An 18633-nucleotide genomic window follows, 5' to 3' on the forward strand; every position below is an offset into this window, starting at 1 on the left:
CCTTGGCCTGCCGCTCGTGCTCCGTCTGCAGCCGCTGGAAGTTCTCCTCGGTGGGCTCCACGGCCGACAGGCGCTCGGGGCTCACGCCGCCCCCGACACTGCTGCGGCTCTCCTGCTGCAGCAGCTGGTTCAGGTCCCGCTGGGTGCGCAGCTCGTCCTGCAGGGCCTGGATGGTCATCTGCAAGTGCTGGCAGAGCCGTGGTCCCAGAGAGAAAGAGAAAGAGAAAGAGAAAGAGAGAGAGAGAGAGAGAGTGGTAGAGTGAGGTAGAGAGAGACAAAGAGGAGAACATAGTGAGATGACAATACTGATGGAGGAAGAAAATAGTGAACTAAACTACAAGGAGACGCCTACCTTTGACAGAGAGGCGTTTAATTGTGTAATTTCTGCTGTCTGAATGTCTAAATATTACATTTCACTTTATATTGCACTTGCCATTAAGGTTACAAAGCAGGGGAAAGCATACTGTAGATAACAGTTCCATTCAGTAGCCTTTTTCTGCATTAGTCGCATTCATTCTCTATAAACCTGTGGCACAAGTCTTACTTTGATATCCAGAGTAACTTTAAAGTTATCCAGAACAAACTTCCCAGAGGAATGTAGCAAATAAAGGCTTTTTAGTATCTGAAGTATACTGCTTGCCAAGCTATCACTGGAAAGACAGACAGTAGTCCATGGCCTCATGGTCTTTAGAGAGCCGTTTGGAAAGAAATTAGACAACAGACGGTTAAACATACAACACACAAGAAGCATGCACATCTCGACACACAAAAATAACGCTAAACTAAAAAGAAATACTGAGCTAAAAGAAAAGGCTAAGACAGTGACTATGTGGAAGCAACAGAAGACAGACAGAACAGAAGACTCATGCACAAACCTTGGCTCTCCGGGGGTCCAGTGACTTCAGCAGAGAATCGATACATGAAGGGAACAGTAAACAGAACCAAAGAAATCTGGTAAAACACGAGAGCAGCAACAAAAAATGGAAAACAGCACAGCCATAAAAATGATAGCAAGCAGCAGCACATACTGTAAGCAGCAACAGAAAAAAGCTTCTAATAATGTAGATACTCAAAAGAAATCATGCAAAGCAGAACACAGAATATTTATACACGTTTCTTTTATTCTGAAAAGTCCATATATAGAGGGGTATGTGATAATGTGAGTTATAATGATACTATAGTCATTATCACAATGCAGAGTTTGAAGTCATACAGTATCTATGGGGAAGTTTACATCTGTACAAGAGTCCACAAATGAAAATGTAATGCTTGAAGAGTCAAAAGTGAGTTAAGTTTTAAGAATTAAGTGGCTCTTTACAAAGAAAAGAGACTATGAATACAGATTGGGAATTTTCTTTTGTGCAGATTACAAAAAGCTTTTGGAGTATGAGTCAGGCTTCTGTACAACTGTGAATACAAATAGGGAATTTGCTTCAGTAAAGATGAGTGTTTTTTTCTTCCTAAAGTGATGGCTTCCGCTTCTGGTTTGGACAGCTCCCCTAGCTTCAACTACTTTTGTATGGATTCGCAGTTGGCAGTGGGTGAGAGCGGTACGAAAAACGAGACACCCTCCCCACTACCTAGTATAAAAGATTTGAGGGGGACTCATCATCCCCCTACTGAGCAGCAACCACCTGCCTGATGCCACAGACATCAAACGCATCAACAGTGGCATCTTCTCCACAACCTACGAGACCCAGGAAGAACCTCTCCTTTACCACCACTGCCCTTTCAGATATATGGAGGATCTTTTGCCACCCCGGGAAATAAAACTTTTTCAAATCTCTTTAGGACAGTGGTGTATTGATACACTTGACTTCAGTATGGTGATAATATGTTTTGAGATGCTGTCGTTTCTGAAAAACACTGTATCGACTTGTACTTGCAAAGATAAAGTCAGTTTGAGTTGTGTTAAACCCCCAATCACTAGATATGTTGTCATTTATCTTGAGCTATTTGACTGTTTGACTCCAATGTAACAACATTGTCTGAGACAAACAGTTCTTTCTACTATGACAGTTTTCCTAAAATAACATTTTAAAAATCTTTATATCTTGGTTACAGTATTGAAATACTGCATATTTCAGAACTGTTACCCCTGTATCATGGTATGCATTGTATTGCCAGATACCAATACTCAACCCTTTTTAAGGACATTGTCCGATTCACTGGCCTCATATGTGCAATGGAAGTGCACCCTACTAGAGCTACCATCAACCATCATTTATAGAAAAGATACCTTGGTGCCCATGTCCAGGAGACTCATGACCACCACACTGGGCCTGCCCATAGACTGTACTGTATATATATAGAATTGGACATACTGTAGTGGCTCCATTCAGCTATGTTCCATACAGTCTATGGGCCTGACCAATGCTCACCTGTCAATCTATACAAAACTCTCAGCAGAGAAACACACAAGACACGAGGGCTCTCAGCACAATGCACAAACAAACAGGTACATCACATTACGTACATAGCATTTCTAATGTATGGACAGTAATGGCAGTACTGTTCCTGTCAGGCCTGTCTTAATGGGTCTATCTGGTTTATACTAATAGACACACAATAAAGGCGTATGAAAGGAGCTGCTACAACCCAAATACTCCACACTTGCTAGGTGTCGATGTTGTGCAACCACCAACATCCAACAGATGGCAGTAAAGCTCCTTTCAACAGCAGCTTTTACATTGGGCGCCATCAACACACAGCAAGTTAACGTGTGCCATTTTGATTAGTTCACTTAAAAAATTAAAAAACAACATCTCATGAAACAACACCATTTACCAAATCCGTGTTTAAGAACTCCTACACTCAAAAAAGCATTTTTACTACACAATATCATGCCCATTTGTTTTAAATTCAGCAGCTAGGCTAGGCTACTATTAAAATCCATGATGCCCATCAGATAATGCCACATGATTACAGGTGATAAGTGGCTAACAGTGTGTGATGTCGGTGTGCCTACTGTTAAATACATAAACAAAAGTTCATCCCCCTCTTAGCGAGGAGCTTTAAGTGTGTGTTCAGCCAAAGTGTGCCCTACAGGGGTGAGAAAGCACGGGAGGCTGTAGTGTTATTGCAAGTCCAGTGCAGAGTGGCATCAGTAGAGCCATAACTCACGCAGATTAAGGCGCTGCGGAGAGCTGCAGTATGATGCTGTGTCCTGGCCCTCAGGCTGAGGTGCTGACAACAGCACACCATTAAGGAGCCGCTCAGAGCTGCCCGCCCGCCTGCATGCATGCATGCCTGCCTATCTGCCTGTCAGTGTGTCTGTCTGTCAGTCAGCGGAGCAGACTACACTTCTCTCATCCATCCCAATCTAGTGCAGATATTATACACTCTTTAAACCATCAATCGCAACTTTAATCTCTCTCCCACACTAACATACACACATACGGGCATACACATATACACACACACATAGCATACACAAAGACACACAAACTCTATCACAAACATACACACACACATACCCATACACACACATACAGGCATACACACATACACACACACAAACAAAATATACACTGTCTATTAATACTACTTATTAGACGGCTCTTCACAAGGCAAGGCAAGTAGAACGCTCAATTGACTTGAATGGGATTTCCCAAAGTTCTAGCGGTCATTATTTCTTGGGAAAGGACCTCTGAAAAAAATAATGACAGAATTTGTGCTTCTAATTCAGGTATTTCATATCACTAGGCAAGGACTGGAACTTCATTCAAAAGTGAAAGCAGACGGTTGATCAGCTGTGTTCTAAAGAATTTTTGATTCAAGTTCAGCGTGTGTTGTTGCAAACTATTTGTTTCAGCAAATGCCACAATGAATGGTAACAAATAGGCTAGGCTCTGTAGGCTAAAGTCATATCGTGGGGAGTTTATTATTTTGCTTTGGCAAGTAGCCGTGTAATAAGCGGGATAATGTATAGAAGCTGGTCATTATTGAAAAAATAAGTCCCTTCAGGGCGGAACAAGACCGGAACAAGTTCGGTTCGCCCTGTCGGGATTTATTTTCCCAATAATGACCGGCGTTCTATAGGCTACTGTACATTATCCCTTACAGAAATGCTAGTACCGGTACATCTGCTAAACACTTCACTGACACAAGCACAGGATGCACAAAGAGTGCAGACAGACTATTTAAGCCCATGTGTGTGTGTGTGTGTGTGTGTGTGTGTGTGTGTGTGTGCGTGTGTGTGTGTGTGTGTGTGTGTGTGTGTGTGCACTGTGCAGAAGCTTTTTGTACACAGTGATTCACACTGACAAAATAATTGCCCCTAATACACCGCAAATCACAAAGTAAGAGCAGTTGCCTCAGGATCCACGCGCCAGCAAGCCTTGAACAAACGAGCCGCTGGCCCAAATACGGCCGTCTTTCTGGAGGTGATGCCTCCATTTGTCATGTTTGCTTCAGATAATGTATTCAGCTCAAATATTGAATTTTAGATTTTTGTTCTGAAACACGAGCGTGGGCCGAAGACACAGCCTGCCAAGATGCAACAGCCCTGTGCAGCATGCCTAAAAATCTCCTCCAGTGCTGAGCTTCCTGTGTGTGTGTGTGTGTGTGTGTGTGTGTGTGTGTGTGTGTGTGTGTGTGTGTGTGTGTGTGTGTGCTCTCAATTATCGATTTTGAAGGAATCCATCAGCACCACCATGCAATAGCAGTTTTGAAGAGAGTGGAATTTAACATTCACTGTATTTCCAACTACATTTTCAACTTCTCTCTCTCGCTCTCTCTCTCAGCTGAGTATATTCTGAAGACTCTGAGGTGAGAGTGGAAAGTCTCGTAAGAGTGGAAATAGTTACATCCATCTGGGTAACTGAGACACTCATCCTCTTCATCTCTCTGTTCCCCTTCATCTCACTCTTTCTCTGACACACCTTCATCTCTTCTCCCCCTTTCATTTCCTCAACTCTGCCCTGCACTCATTGGCTCTGTCCTGGTTAACCCCATGCCCTACAGACGTGTCCCAGTTTGTCAACACTGTCTGAGGGAGGTTTTGGTTCTCAGCAGGGCTTTAGAACAACACATGCACACTGGGCTTATTTGCAGGCATTCGTTTAACAGACAAGTGTGATACAAACTTTTATACTTTCCAAGAGTTTAACACAGAAATCATCAACCGAGAAGTAACAGTCTATCTTTTTTGCAACTAAATAATATAATATTATATGATTTTGATAATGCAATGATAATGATTGATGATATAATCTGAAAATGAATTTATTAGAATGGTGGTTATTTGATTGTGGTTTTAGAAAGGGTTTTTCTCAAAAGTTCACTTGGACCTTTGTTCATTCTCAGTTGACGATTTTGCATTTCTGCATTTTTGTTCCATTAGAGAGCGTGATTACTGGGTGTGGAGCCGTGACTGGAACCAAAGGAACACACAGTACCAGTGTCTTTCTCAGGCACTGTTGTTTGAGCCGTCGCTAAATCTTTAAAGTTCCAAGATGAACTCACTGCGCCACCTCTTCATTATTGACTTGGGTGAGTTTTATGAAAAAACAGTAATCTATTTCCAGACAGTCTTGATTTAGTAGCCAACAGAAAATTGAATAAAGAAAACGGTTGTTCATGGCAACAAATAATGATAGTGATAAGTCCAGCACTGGTGAGTGTGTGTGTGTGTGTGTGTGTGTGTGTGTGTGTGTGTGTGTGTGTGTGTGTGTGTGTGCTATCTGATACTAACATCCACAGGGCCATTGCGATGTTTATCTCATGTCAGTGGACTCTGAGGTGGTGTCACACATGCCAGGGAGCAGATGGCCTGGTTCAGAGGTGTGTTTCTACGGCGACTCCTCGTGTCACTCGGACCACAATGCACTGAAGCAAAAGGTGACATTTAGTATTCTAATGCATACTCACAGCCCCTCGTACTGTCACCTATGAAGCAGAACCTTGTGCATATCATTATAATCTGTTGATGTGCCCAATAGCCAGATATACATGCACAACCCAGGCAGAGCAATGGCAATAATATAGTCCAAGGTTGTAGCCATGGAGTTAACATTGAGGGGGACCAAATGTGCATGGCGGGTAAAATCAGTTCCTGCCATTCTGTCATATCTACAAATTCATGAACACATGGGGTGATATGTGAATATGTTTTCTTTTAAACAATAATGTCTAATAATACTGTTTTTTCTCATTTTTGTGTGCCATTCTATCTAATGCCATTGAAGGTTAAACAAATTACAACTATAACTATAATCATATGAACATAAATCTGTGCATATTGTGGCCAAAGTAGCAAATATTCAAAAACCTTTGTGTGGCTGTATTATCATGTTTCCATGAGATCATGTAAACTAACGCATTCAAAGTAGCCTTAAGAGAGAGGGGGAAAGGGGGCATGATGATGTCATTTGGGCAGGGATAGAAGGTGGCATGGGGCAAGTAAAGGAGAAAAAACTGACCTATCTTGTTAAAAAGTGTCATAGCTTAGTCTAGGAAGCAGTTGTTTTGGTTTGAATATTGTTTACATGATCCCATAAGATTATGTATGACCTCCGCCATGCCATTAGACAACAGTTAACAATACTTTGTAGTTAAGCACTACTAGTTCAGCTTAAAAAGAGCACTGATCAAATGCTACAGGAGCCGAAGGGCAGAGAGAGACAGCAGTGCATAATTTCTCAGAAATAATGACCAATTCGTACATCAGTACAGAATATCAATCGGTATTTCATAATTCCATGGTATTCTACAAAGTGATGGCTCAAGAGAGGATTATTGTGCAAGGCAAATCAGTGTTTTCCTGATAATTCTCTGTAATCAGGTTTCTTTACTTAACTGAGATCATCTCACCTCTGCACTCAGTCTCAGTCAGTTATTTAACCATTTAGCATACCATTTTCCAGTTTGTAACAAGTGATTATTTTGGACAGTGAGTGATACTACTGTAGCATAAGATGTTATGCCTTCGTATTAGTGGGGGGGGGGGGGGGGTCCCTCAAAGTATATTATGATTACAGCCTGGATATAGTCCACACAGGTATGGGATAAATGGCTGATTTAGGTGGGAGAGGTGCACTTGGTCAAGATTACATTTATCCTAGGACAGAGATCCTCATCCATCCTATCCTTACTTTGGACAGAGAAAGAAAGAAGGCCAGCAACAGAAAGAGAAAGAGGCAGAGAGAGAGGAGAGAGAGAGAGAGAATGAAAGAGAGAGTAAGAGAGAAAGCGGAACTGAGAGAGAGAGAGGAAAGGCATCCACAAGTAAAGAGGATGAATGTGAGTGAGTCATGACTAAGGCACAGAGGCAATCAATCTGCTACAACTAAACTGTATTCAGAGCATTGGCTACCGTGTTAAATCAATACATGCCCACGCGCACACACGCGCACACACACACACACACATACACACGCACACACACACACACACACACACACACACACACACACAAACACACAGAAGGCACAGAAGCCATCCTCTAGTAAAGCCCTGTTTGGAGCATTAGTGTGCAGATTTCTCAGGCAGGCTGAAACAGAGGTAAAGCAAACCTATACATCTCCATCCTCCACCCACCAGAGAGGCATCTGCTGTCACACCATGAGAGAGGAGGAGTGCGTGGTGGTGACAAGAACAGGGAGGAGGGGAGAAAGGTGTGAACCACATCCAGTTAGAGTAGAGAAAGAAAGAGAGAAAGACAGAGAGAAAGAAAGAAAGAGAGAGAGAAATAGAGAAAGAAAGAAAGAAAGAAAGAGAGAAAGAAAGAAAGATAGAGAGAGAGAAAGAAAGAAAGTGTGGGGATGAGCGATTGTCATTAGCTGCAGCACAGTAATCATTCCTCTCATGAAGAGAATGCTAATTAAGAAGCCATTTCATTTAAATCAGAGAACTGACAGGCAGGAGCTCTGAGAGAGGAGAATGGTGATGTGACAACAAATTCCCTGCGTGGTCCAGACACACACACACACACACACTAAAATGGGAACACACAAACACAAACACCATAATCAGAGCTTCTGTTTTCTCTTTGTAAGGCAGTAAGTGGATGTGAATGAGCACACAGCTCTGATGGACACAAACTGGGACCTTGATGACAAACAAGGTTTATTGTGAGCAGATCGGTTATCTCTGCGGACGCCCAGCATAATGCGGCACTGATGAAGGCGCATTCAACCTCAGCCAGACACGTCAACAACACCATCCTCCAGCGCCGGCACCATCTCCCAGCCACGAGCTCCAAAACGGCACATGGCACGCAGGGAAAATGGCAGCCATGACGTCTCCATCATTTTGAAACAGCATCTCCTTGCAGTCAGTCAGGCATGAGCTTGGCTCAGAAGTCAGAGTTTGTGATCCATGAGTTTTATGAGTTTGGGCGTATGCCATCGTGTGCAGATGAAAAATTCAGTAAAATTGCCACTTATGCTACCTCTGGTTCTATGATGAGCACAGTGTTTGAAACTTCAAGGACAAGGGCATATGAGGACATGGGGCCAGGAAAGAATGTGATTTTCAAACAGGTCCATTTCAAATGCCTGCAGGCAGCGACAAATTTGACATTTAATTTGTCTAACTCGATGTAATTGGCCATGCAGTATCTGCAGGTCAAAAGCTGGAATTAAATTATGCTCACAAAGGGCAATGTTCCCTCAAGCCCCATCTAAAAGATTTTATTTACAAAAACAAAGATCTTATTTACAAAAACCTTTACAAAATAGCATTGGAATCTCATGAATGTCTTTATATAATAACATTCTTCTCTTTTCTAGCCCGTTTAGGCATTAATCACATCTCTGTTACCGAGATATTGCACACACCAGGTCAGTCATGTGGGAGGAACGCCTCAGGTGACTGTCTCTTCATTGTGTGCCCAGAGAGAGAAAGAGAGAAGAGAGGAGAGGAAAGGAGAGGAGAGGAGTGGAGAGGGCAGCAGAGCGGTGGCCAAATGGCATACTTCCTGTGCTCAGTGTAGTTGACCAACTCCCACCGAGATGGAAGGAGCTGCTAAAGCACCACTCTCTCACCAGGTCTGTGTGCCATATCCATGTGCCCAGTCACGTCATACAGTACTATATAGCCATTTTGGCCTCAGAGGACCTGGAGGGTACCGTACGTAGCATTTGGCATTGGTGGTCAGAGAGTCAGCTGTAGAAGCACTAGGTAGGTAACACCTCAAAGGTTGTCACTGACAGACTGTCCAGTAAAATGACTAGGTAGATGGGCGTAGATCCAGTCACTAACAGACTGTACTGTATTTCCATTTGGCATCTTAGAGGATTGTGAGTCTGCTGTGTTGAACCAAGTAATAGCTGAAATGCTATCATAGATATATAGATAGATAGATAGATAGATAGATACTTTATTGATCCCCAAGGGGAAATTCAAGATAATTCTTCATGTGCTCGGCAGAGCAACGCCTTCTCAATAGTGCTACGGTGGCGATAAAGTGCTACGGAGGCGAATGACAGGCTAGAGGCTTTGTTCATGTGCTGTATCATTAGCCTGAGGAGCTACAGTGGCCACAGGCCTGCAGGTGTGTGCGGGGGCGCTATCAGTCGTGCACCTCCACACCTCCTCACCTCCTTAACTCCTCATGGCCAGTGTGTTTCTGATGTGCCCTGAGGGAGGCGCCGAGGGCAGCTGTCCATACACCTACAGAGAGGCCTTACTGCCGACCCCACCTTCTGTTACTCATGGAAGCCTCATAGCACGAGTGTGTGGTACACGCAAACACACACGCGCACACGCACACGCGCACGCGCACACGCACACGCACACGCACACGCACACGCACACGCACACAGCTCAGTACCAGTCGACATGACCCTGAGAGGATTTCATGTATGATTATAGAAGTGTGTTGCTGAAACCATTACTACGCTTTTTCATGTGGCGTACTGTACTGTACGTATGTGTGCGTATGTGTGTGTGTGTGTGTGTGTGTGTGTGTGTGTGTGTGTGTGTGTGTGTGTGTGTGTGTTTCTGCATCCATGTATGTGTGTGTGCCCTCATTCATTTGTCCAACTGCAATTCAAGGCCAGACACTTTAGCCAACCATACAGTGATAAAATACAGAGCTATTCTCCAGAGCCTTTCTTTGCCTCCCATAGCAACATTCCCTGAGTCCGACAGACTGACAGCCTGGCCCCATAAATGGCAGGAATGAGCACACTGCTACATACTCTGCCAAGTGAATATGGAAATCTGTGTTTGGCATCTCAGCGCAGACCGGAACAACACCAACATGCTGAGGTAACACCCAGCCCCTCGAGTTCCTCTCCAAGAGGACGAGCGTGCTCCATAATCATCCTTTCAACCTCACGATGGATTTTTGACAACAAAAAAAAGAAAACTAGGCCATGGCAGAACATGCTACCAGGGGGTCAAAACTACAGAGGCTGCAGGGAGACATAGAGCAAGTAACCTCTTGGTGAGGAAGCCAGAGTTCCCAGATGAAAGAGGAAGACATGCCACTCTGGAAGTAGGAGCTGGTAGAGATTGCTTCACTGAGCTCAAACAGCAGATCTGCCCACTTGGGTCTGAAGTAAGACTTGTACGTTGCTGAGCATTTTTAAGTATTTATGAAAAGAAGTAGCTCTTTTGTATTGCTGGATGAGTGAGTGCTTCAATGTCCAATTATGGTGAATTAAAATCATTTTGTGAGGGGGAAAAAACTGATTCTCACTCTTGGAGCGTGTGAAATAGATGTTCTCAAATATGAATCATAACAAAACGTTGGCTATATTATATCAACTCTCTGCAGTACAAAATAAATGCTAAAGAAGGATAAAAATGATGATAATACCCTAAGAATCATACTATTGTCCAATCATATTCAGAAATAATTGCATCTCCTCTCTGCATTCCAAAAAGAGGCACTGAATACTACCAAAGCACTTTGCTACCTATTTTCTTCACTCTTTCAAAGGACAAAGCTTTTGTGGTCTATTGAAAGGTTTCCTTACTTGCTTGTCATTTGTCTAGGCACTCTGAGCACAAACCACAGTGACAAGAAGCTAATGGAGGGGGGGCATGTGTGGGCATGTGTGTGTCTCCTTCAATATAAGTGCTTCCTAAATGTGAGTCCATTTTGAAGAAATGTAATGTTTCCCTGTGGTACGTCAACACAACAGAACCACAGAACCAGGTGGGACACCACAGACCAGCAAGAAGGAACATTGCATGTGCTAATTTTCCCCGGTTGTGTTCTGTTCTGTTCATTCTTAATTTAACTTATATAGTGTATTTAGTATTTAGTTTTGTTAGTTTTCTTATCTGTCTTATCTTCTACTGTCTTTATTGTACAGTGGAGTTTAGAAATATGTTTATACTTATACTTATGTTTACAATTTCTGCTGTAAGTGCATATTGTGTGTTATGTCTGTATGCTACTGAGACCCTTGAATTTCCCTTGAGGATCAATAAAGTATCTATCTATCTATCTATCAATCTGTTCAGTGAACTAAAAACCGAAGCAAGAAGCTGCTCTTTAAAAACTACTGGGCAGTGCTGTTCGTCTGTCAGTGCTCAAATCAAAAACTACCCATCCACTCAACAACTCATCTACTCTCCAGCCTCCTCCACCCCCTCCACCACCACCCCACCATCTGCGGTGACGCATTGCTGGAAGGTGTCTTTGTGCCTGTTGCTACACTGAGCAAGAGCCTTCTTCAAATGCTCCTTCTTCACACACACTGGTTCACACTTTTCTCTCAATCCAAGGTCTCTTGATTTCCCTCTTGCCAAACTCAGTCTCATTTGCATAATTCACATAAGGAAAACATATTCATTTATACGCTTGAACCTAGCCCACTTTCATAAAAAGCACAGGAGACAGTCATTGCAACAATCACAGCCACTTAGACACTTCTCAGATGCTCAAAACTGCTGTTTTTTTGTGCTCCACTTGCCTCTCCCGGGAGAAAACAACAAGAAACAATTTCAAAATTCAGAGACAACTTCATGCCCCGGCTGGCACCGAAGCTCAAGAGGTGTTCTCACAAGCGACTGATGCTAGCTCTGCACTTGACCCGTCGGCTCCGGAGCCCACCCTCATTACTGCCTCATGGCTGAAGTGCCTCTCATGCCCACAAACCACTAATCTGCCTCAATTCCACCTCAAGTGCCCACAAAAGGCTTCTGTGACTGAGACGGAGCCAGTCAGGGTCCCTCAGCACAAGTTTAGAGCATCCTGTTAAACACAATAAATCTCTCAGATTTCAGATGCATATAACCAGCAGCCAATTCTCTCTCTCTCTCTCTCTCTCTCTCTCTCTCTCTCTCTCTCTCTCTCTCTCTCTCTCTCTCTCTCTCTCTCTCTCTCTCTCTCTCTCTCTCTCTCTCTCTCTCTCTCTCTCTCTCTCTCTCTCTGCAAAGTGGAACAATAAGTCATCCTAAGAAGGCACAAATGCTTCTGCACAATTAGCATAAAAATGCCTACAATGTATCAAATATTAGTCATCTTATTGATGCGGCTCTTTCTCATTTTAATCTGGCCTCTATTTCCTGCTTGGTCTTTCTGTCTGCCGTGGCCCGAGGCCCTGTTCTGATGATAAGAGAGCGACTGGGGAGGACTCAGTAGCGAGTGCTTGTGTCAGCGCACCAAGACAGAGACACTTGTAAAAAGTCTCAGGGAAAAAGAGTGCAGTGTGTGCATTATCACCACAGCACAAAAGCAACACTGAAGCTTACACTGGAATTGTCTTTAATGGCTTGACATGCTGTTATTTACAGTGCTGTGCAGACGTTTAAGATGCCCCCCCCAGTCTCAGTGGATCCCCATCCTTATTGCCACAGTTCAGAGGTCAAAGGTTGTCTGAGGTTGAGGTTTCATCACTGCTCTACACAGAGGTCTCAGCATTTGTACTGTATAGAGTACTTTTTTGTTGTGCTTAAACATTGATGTGACTGGGCGATCACAGGCACACACAGTAAAGCGGAGAGGAAGTCAGCCGTGAGAGGGCAATGGTGCAGGGAAAGGTGTGACTTCAGCTGAATGAAAGGACAATGCGAAGACCGACCAGCCGTAAAGACACACTCTATCTATATCTCTATCTCCCTCACTCTCTTTCTGTCTCTCTCTCTCTCTGTGTGTGTGTACGTCCACTAAAGGTCTAAAGACATAGGTGACCAGCAAGAAGAGAGTGAGAGGGGGTGATGAATAGAGATATTTATAAGGAAGGCAAGCCCTGAGGATAGAGGCTAAATAACTCTGCCAATCTCTCTCTACCTCTCACTCTCTCCTTCTCTCCTCAGTCTCTATCATATTCTCCCATCTGTGGGCTTACGGAAATACACAAGACTCTGTCAACATCACAGGCTCTCAAAATATCACTCATCATTCTCAATCATCTCGCAGCAGCCATATAGCTCAGAGCAGCCCCAGACAAACATATCAAAAATTCATGTCAGTCGATTTTTGATCAGCTCTATGGAAAGTTGAGGAGGCCATAAGAGCAAAGATTAACTTCTGAAGTAGTGTGTACAAGATGGCAATGTTTCTCAATGCTCATGCTTCTAGTCTAATCGATGCTGCTGACGAGGATACTGCTTTTTTTACATCCATATTCCATACATCAGTCTACAGGCTCATCAGTATTCATTCATATAGAAGTCAGGCCATACCAATAGAATGCAAAAGAATGTTGCATTTGTCTGTTTGTTTGTCTGTTTGTTCCTTCAGAATCATCATTATTGTAGCCTAGGTCTAAAACTTTAGTTAATGTTCCTATATCTACATGGACCACCTGAACTAATGCTAATAACATCAACACCAGCATGCAAGCGGATTTGTTTTTACTCCATCTAGTGTTGTAATTACTTTAAATGGATCAGGGGTCTGGCTTAACAGGATTTACGCACAAACAGACACTCAGGAGAGATCTCAGACACCGGTATCGTCAGCAGGTCTTTCTCTGAACAGGATATGCCATAATAAGGAAGGAAGAGACGAGTCCTCTGAGACATTTTACTATTTACTCAGACTCAGAGTTTCATGGATCCTGACAGCTGAAGCGGAGCGAGACTGACTGTCCTGAAGTAGGGGCCAATGACTCACACTCAAACAAAGCCTCGCTTTATGAAATGATGGCCACTTCTTAATACATCATTCTGTCAATGCTACTCTGACCAGCGCATGTGACAATCAATCTTGTTACAACCAGTGCATGTGACGAAAGAGCCATCTAAACTTTTGACCTATGACATCCATGACCACTAAACACTTAAAAGTTTGCCGTTCTGTTATTTCCCACCGGGCCAACATGTATAAAGGGGACTAGCAGCCGAGCACTGGCCAGACGGAGCCTGCAGGGCTCTCTGGGGGGCTCCTGTCACACTGCTGTCTGGCTGCTAGTCTGTGGAGGGAGAGTAGCTCTGCTCAGCTCAGCACAGGAGGAGAGTGGAGAGACAGTCACTCTGGGCCAATACGATTAGACTGCAGATTTATGCCACATTTAAGCTCGGACTCGGACAGAGGCTAATTAGGAGTTGTGGAAGAGGGAGAGCCTGCTGCCAAAACCTCCACAGGCAAGGCTAATGAACATAGATATCGAAATGCCATTACCCACTCACATCCAAAACACACACACACAGAGAAAGAGAAAGAGAAAGAGAGAGAGAGAGAGAGAGAGAGAGAGAAAAAGAGAAAAGGGGGATTCTGATTTTCATATAAATCTCTTTTTTTAGAGGTATCGAGTACTGTTGGTATGAAAAAATGAAAACAATTGGTTCAACCAAGCTCGAGTTTCAGGCAGCTACAGTGCTACACTCTCGGGGCATGAACATGGGGGCTCATGAACATGTTTTAATTTTTTTGTACCAACAGTACTAGGTGACCTCGAGAAAAAAAAATATATGTGAAAAAAAATCGCAGGAATTATCCTTTAAGCCACTTATTCACATGGCCTGCTACTTAGAAATAGACAAATAAAGGTGAATTGAGCGACTGTACATCTTCAGGTGCCCAGGATCACACATTAGTCAGTCATAGAGAAAGCAGCATATCTATGTTACTGACCATGGTCAAATACTGGGAAAGACTGCTACTACACCACACACCCAGTCCACTCATTATTCAGAAACATTCCCCTTTCCTCCACCTCCTCCCAGCTCACTTTGGTCCTTTGGAACCACTAACCCAATAGCTGAGACTTGAAGGAACACAGCCAACACGTCTCTATGGCAATGTCAACAGCGAGAGGAATGACGTCTGGCACCAAGAAGACACGAGGTCTGTTTCCTCCAGGGATAACAGCAGCCGGAAGCAGCAGGGAGCTCCTGCCTCACTCTCCACTGAACTGACCAGAGAGGACCACAGTGCCAACGCCCCACAGAGAGGGACATGTGCTCAGGACAAGACCATGATGAGACCTTTCTGTTCTCCATTTCGCAGAGTCACCGTGAACTTTACAGGGAGGTGGTCATTAGTCTTTAGCAGGAAAAAGGGAGTAATTTGCAAGAAAGTCACTCACGGTAAAGACAACGAGCCTAACCACCACAGCTTTCCTGACCTTTAAGTGCAGCTCTGTGATTTATTAAGAGAGGCCTGAGACATTTTCTAGAAGATTCTTTTGAATTTCTGCTGGTCCTCAATCTTATTCATCTTTATAAACACAAGAGCACTGTTCTCATATGGCAATAGCTTTTTTGTCTGATCATCGTCTCTTGCATGTGTGTATGTGTGTATGTGTGTGTGTGTGTGTGTGTGTGTGTGTGTGTGTGTGTGTGTGTGTGTGTGTGTGGTTGAGGTTGTGTGTGAGGGGGGGAGGGGAGGCAAATAACAACAAACAAAAAGGGTGAGTACATCTGTGTGTGATCTGTATGGTGTGTGTGTGTGTGTGTGTGTGTGTCCCTGTGTGTCTGTGTGTGTGTGTGTGTGTGTGTGTGTGCTGTGTGTGTGTGCGTGGTTAAACATCCCCCATACTCACCTGGTTCTCGTCCTGGCTCACCCTCATCTGCTCGCGGACCACGGAGGTGCGTCCGGCCTCGTCCTTGCGCAGGCTCCGCTCCTTCTTCAGCTCGGGGCTCCAGAAGCTCTTGATGCTGTTCATGGACGAGCCCAGCTGGTTGTCCTTAACGTCCAGCTCCTGCCGCAGCAGGTCGTTCTCCCTCTGCAGCTCCCGCAGCTGCGTATGCATGTCCAGCAGGGGGCTCTCCGAGCCACCACGCACCGCCTGCCGCAACAGCGACGACGTCGCCGATCCGCCACCCCCGCTCTGCAGCGAGTGCAGGTGCATGGTGGTGTCGCTGTCCCGGTCCCGCTCCCGGTAGCCCCCGGCCGGCTCCATGTTGATGTTGGGGCTGCTGCCCATGGCCGTGGCGCGGCTGCTGTACGAGGCCCGGTTGGTGGCCCGACCCAGGGTCATGGTGGCCTTGGGGTAGGCGCTGGACGTCATCACATCATGGTCACCCAGGTAGACTGGCCCCGAGGCAGCGTAGGCGGCGTTCAGCGACTGGATGTTTTCCATGGAGAGGGTCTTCCCTCCTCCTCCTCCTCCTCCTCCTCCTCCTCTGCCTCCTACTGCTACTCCTTCTCCACCGCCTCCGCTGATAACCCCGCTGCCGCCCAGGCGCCGGTGGCCCAGGCGAGGGGACCTGGGCAGGCGGGACGAGCGGGCAGGGCTGCCCTCGGCGTGCCCGACGGAGCGAGCGCTCCCATACATCTTGCCTCCTCTCTCTCAGCCCCCTACAGTATGAGATTCTATACTGCTCTCTGACTAGGGGATTACTACAGCCAGATTAACTTTAAATGGTGGGGTGGTGGTGGTGATGGGGAGGGGTGGGGGGAGTATGAAGCATAAAAGCCTCTGAATGGAGGGGATTGTTTGGTCGTTTCCTTTTATTGCCTCATTCGTAAGACATTGGTGCCATCTTATGGAAAAAACGGCAGGTCAAAACAACACAATAATGTATGTAACCTGCTACTCTTTCATGTCTGTCTCATTTACACTAGCCTGCATTACATATCCACATGATGGCCTGGCGTAGGTGACTGGCGGGGTTTCACTCTGTTGTGCTAAGTGGCGAAGTGTGATGAATTCTGCGCGTCACGTCGGAGCTCTGGCCCATTTGCCTCCGGGAGCCGGTTATTGCTGCGCAACCTGCAGCTGCCCCCGCCAGCATCTTCAATTTGTCTGAAGAACAGGAGAGAGAAGAAGATGGAGACAGAAAGAGAAAGAGAGAGAGAGAGAAAGAGAAAGAGAGAGAGACGGAGAAAGAGAGCAGGGGAGAAAGAGCACACCGCATAGATGTAAGCAGACACAAAAAATGGCTTGAGTCCAGTTGACATGAGGATGTGACTCAGTTCTCACAGTGGAGTGGGGAGCAGTGTGGCAATGTGACTAGCCATGGCTGTAGTGCTGTATCCTCTCATTCAACACCAGGCTCTCTGCTGAGGGTGGCTCAATGCCCAATGCCCACACACTGGCCAGGGTTGCATTCACAGCACGCACACAGCAGGGGAAAGTAAAACACACAATCAATCACCGTATGAACACCCCCGTGCGTGCAAGAGGTGCTGGTCACTCACCTACGTGAGAGAGGGAAGCAAGGAGGTGAAAGAATGAAAGAAAGAAAGAAAGAAAGAAAGAAAGAAAGAAAGAAAGAAAAGAACACAGCTGGTTCAGAGGAGGATAGAATAACTAGAGAGGATAGAATAATATAGAGAATAACTATGGGATGCAGAGGTTAAATTTAGAAAACAATAAAACAATCACTCTCAGCAAATGTCAACCACTCAAAGCAATTCCCCTGGGCAAAGAGCTGCCATTTAAAGAACAAAATAACTCATTCTACAAATCACATCAAAGTGCTGCTGCTCACTGTTCTGAGTTGACCACATGAAAAGATATGAGTGCACAACACGAAACGCAAGTCTGGGAGGCTTGAAGATATGTCTCCTCAAGTCTCATCAGTGCCTGCTAACGTCCCTCAAACACTGCAAGCAAACAGCCAAAAATGGAGCAGACCAAGGAAAAAACAAACATGAAAAACACAAGTGTGAAAACCAGTAGGCTAGGCCTACAAATATCTTGCTCTGAACACGTGTGCTATTATTAGGTGCAAGGCAGTATCAAGGAATAGTTAAGCACTGATGTAAAAAGACTACTCTTTGAAGTAGGAAATATTTATGTCTGCTTACATTTCTGGCACAGGTTTCAAGATCCTTGTAGTGGATAGAAGAATTGCCTTGGATTGTAGGAGGCCGTTGCCCTTAATGGCAGCCTAAACAGTTGAAATCAATTAGGCCTAATATTTGTATCATCTCTCTTCACAATGTAATTTCGGCTACTTATTATGCCGTTCTGAGCCATTAGAGGAAATATTATATTTCACATATCGCGCTACAGCATACAAATGTACTATTGAGAGGGTAGCCTACTGACTCTTAAAAGGTTATTGTGTATCACTGACAGTAAGGTCTCAAACTTCTTCCAAACTTGTCCATCCACAATAGGCGGTAACTTGTTTCTAGGGACGCACGATGAGGGTACGGGACAGGATGCAAATCCCACCTCTTGTAGAGAGCGATTGGTTATTTCAATCACTTCAAGAGAGCAACAGATGGCCCACTGGATAAAACCTTTGTCAATCATACGACATGTCAATCCCTTTAAGAATGGACGGTTAGTATGACGGCCAAATAAATCTGTTTCTGACAGCGAGCGGTGT

The 18633-nt window shown here is 44.7% G+C and overlaps 1 protein-coding gene across 1 annotated transcript in view; it reads right to left on the reverse strand.

The window, feature by feature from the left end:
- The window catches only part of LOC143114467 (ERC protein 2), a 182722-nt gene extending 166097 nt beyond the window's left edge, over nt 1–16625 (reverse strand). The window contains 4 exon segments of the mRNA XM_076276086.1: nt 1–187; nt 876–899; nt 15891–16468; nt 16529–16625. The exon segment at nt 1–187 is cut by the window's left edge and continues 254 nt beyond it. Coding sequence (XP_076132201.1) covers nt 1–187; nt 876–899; nt 15891–16468; nt 16529–16625 — 886 coding nt within the window.
- Between the last annotated feature and the right edge of the window lie 2008 nt (nt 16626–18633).

This window comes from Alosa pseudoharengus, unplaced genomic scaffold (genome assembly GCF_046254945.1).
Source record: "Alosa pseudoharengus isolate Yale_2024_CS ecotype anadromous, Long Island Sound unplaced genomic scaffold, YU_APseudo_1.1 YU_APseudo_1.1_scf_9, whole genome shotgun sequence".
NCBI lineage: Eukaryota > Metazoa > Chordata > Actinopteri > Clupeiformes > Clupeidae > Alosa > Alosa pseudoharengus.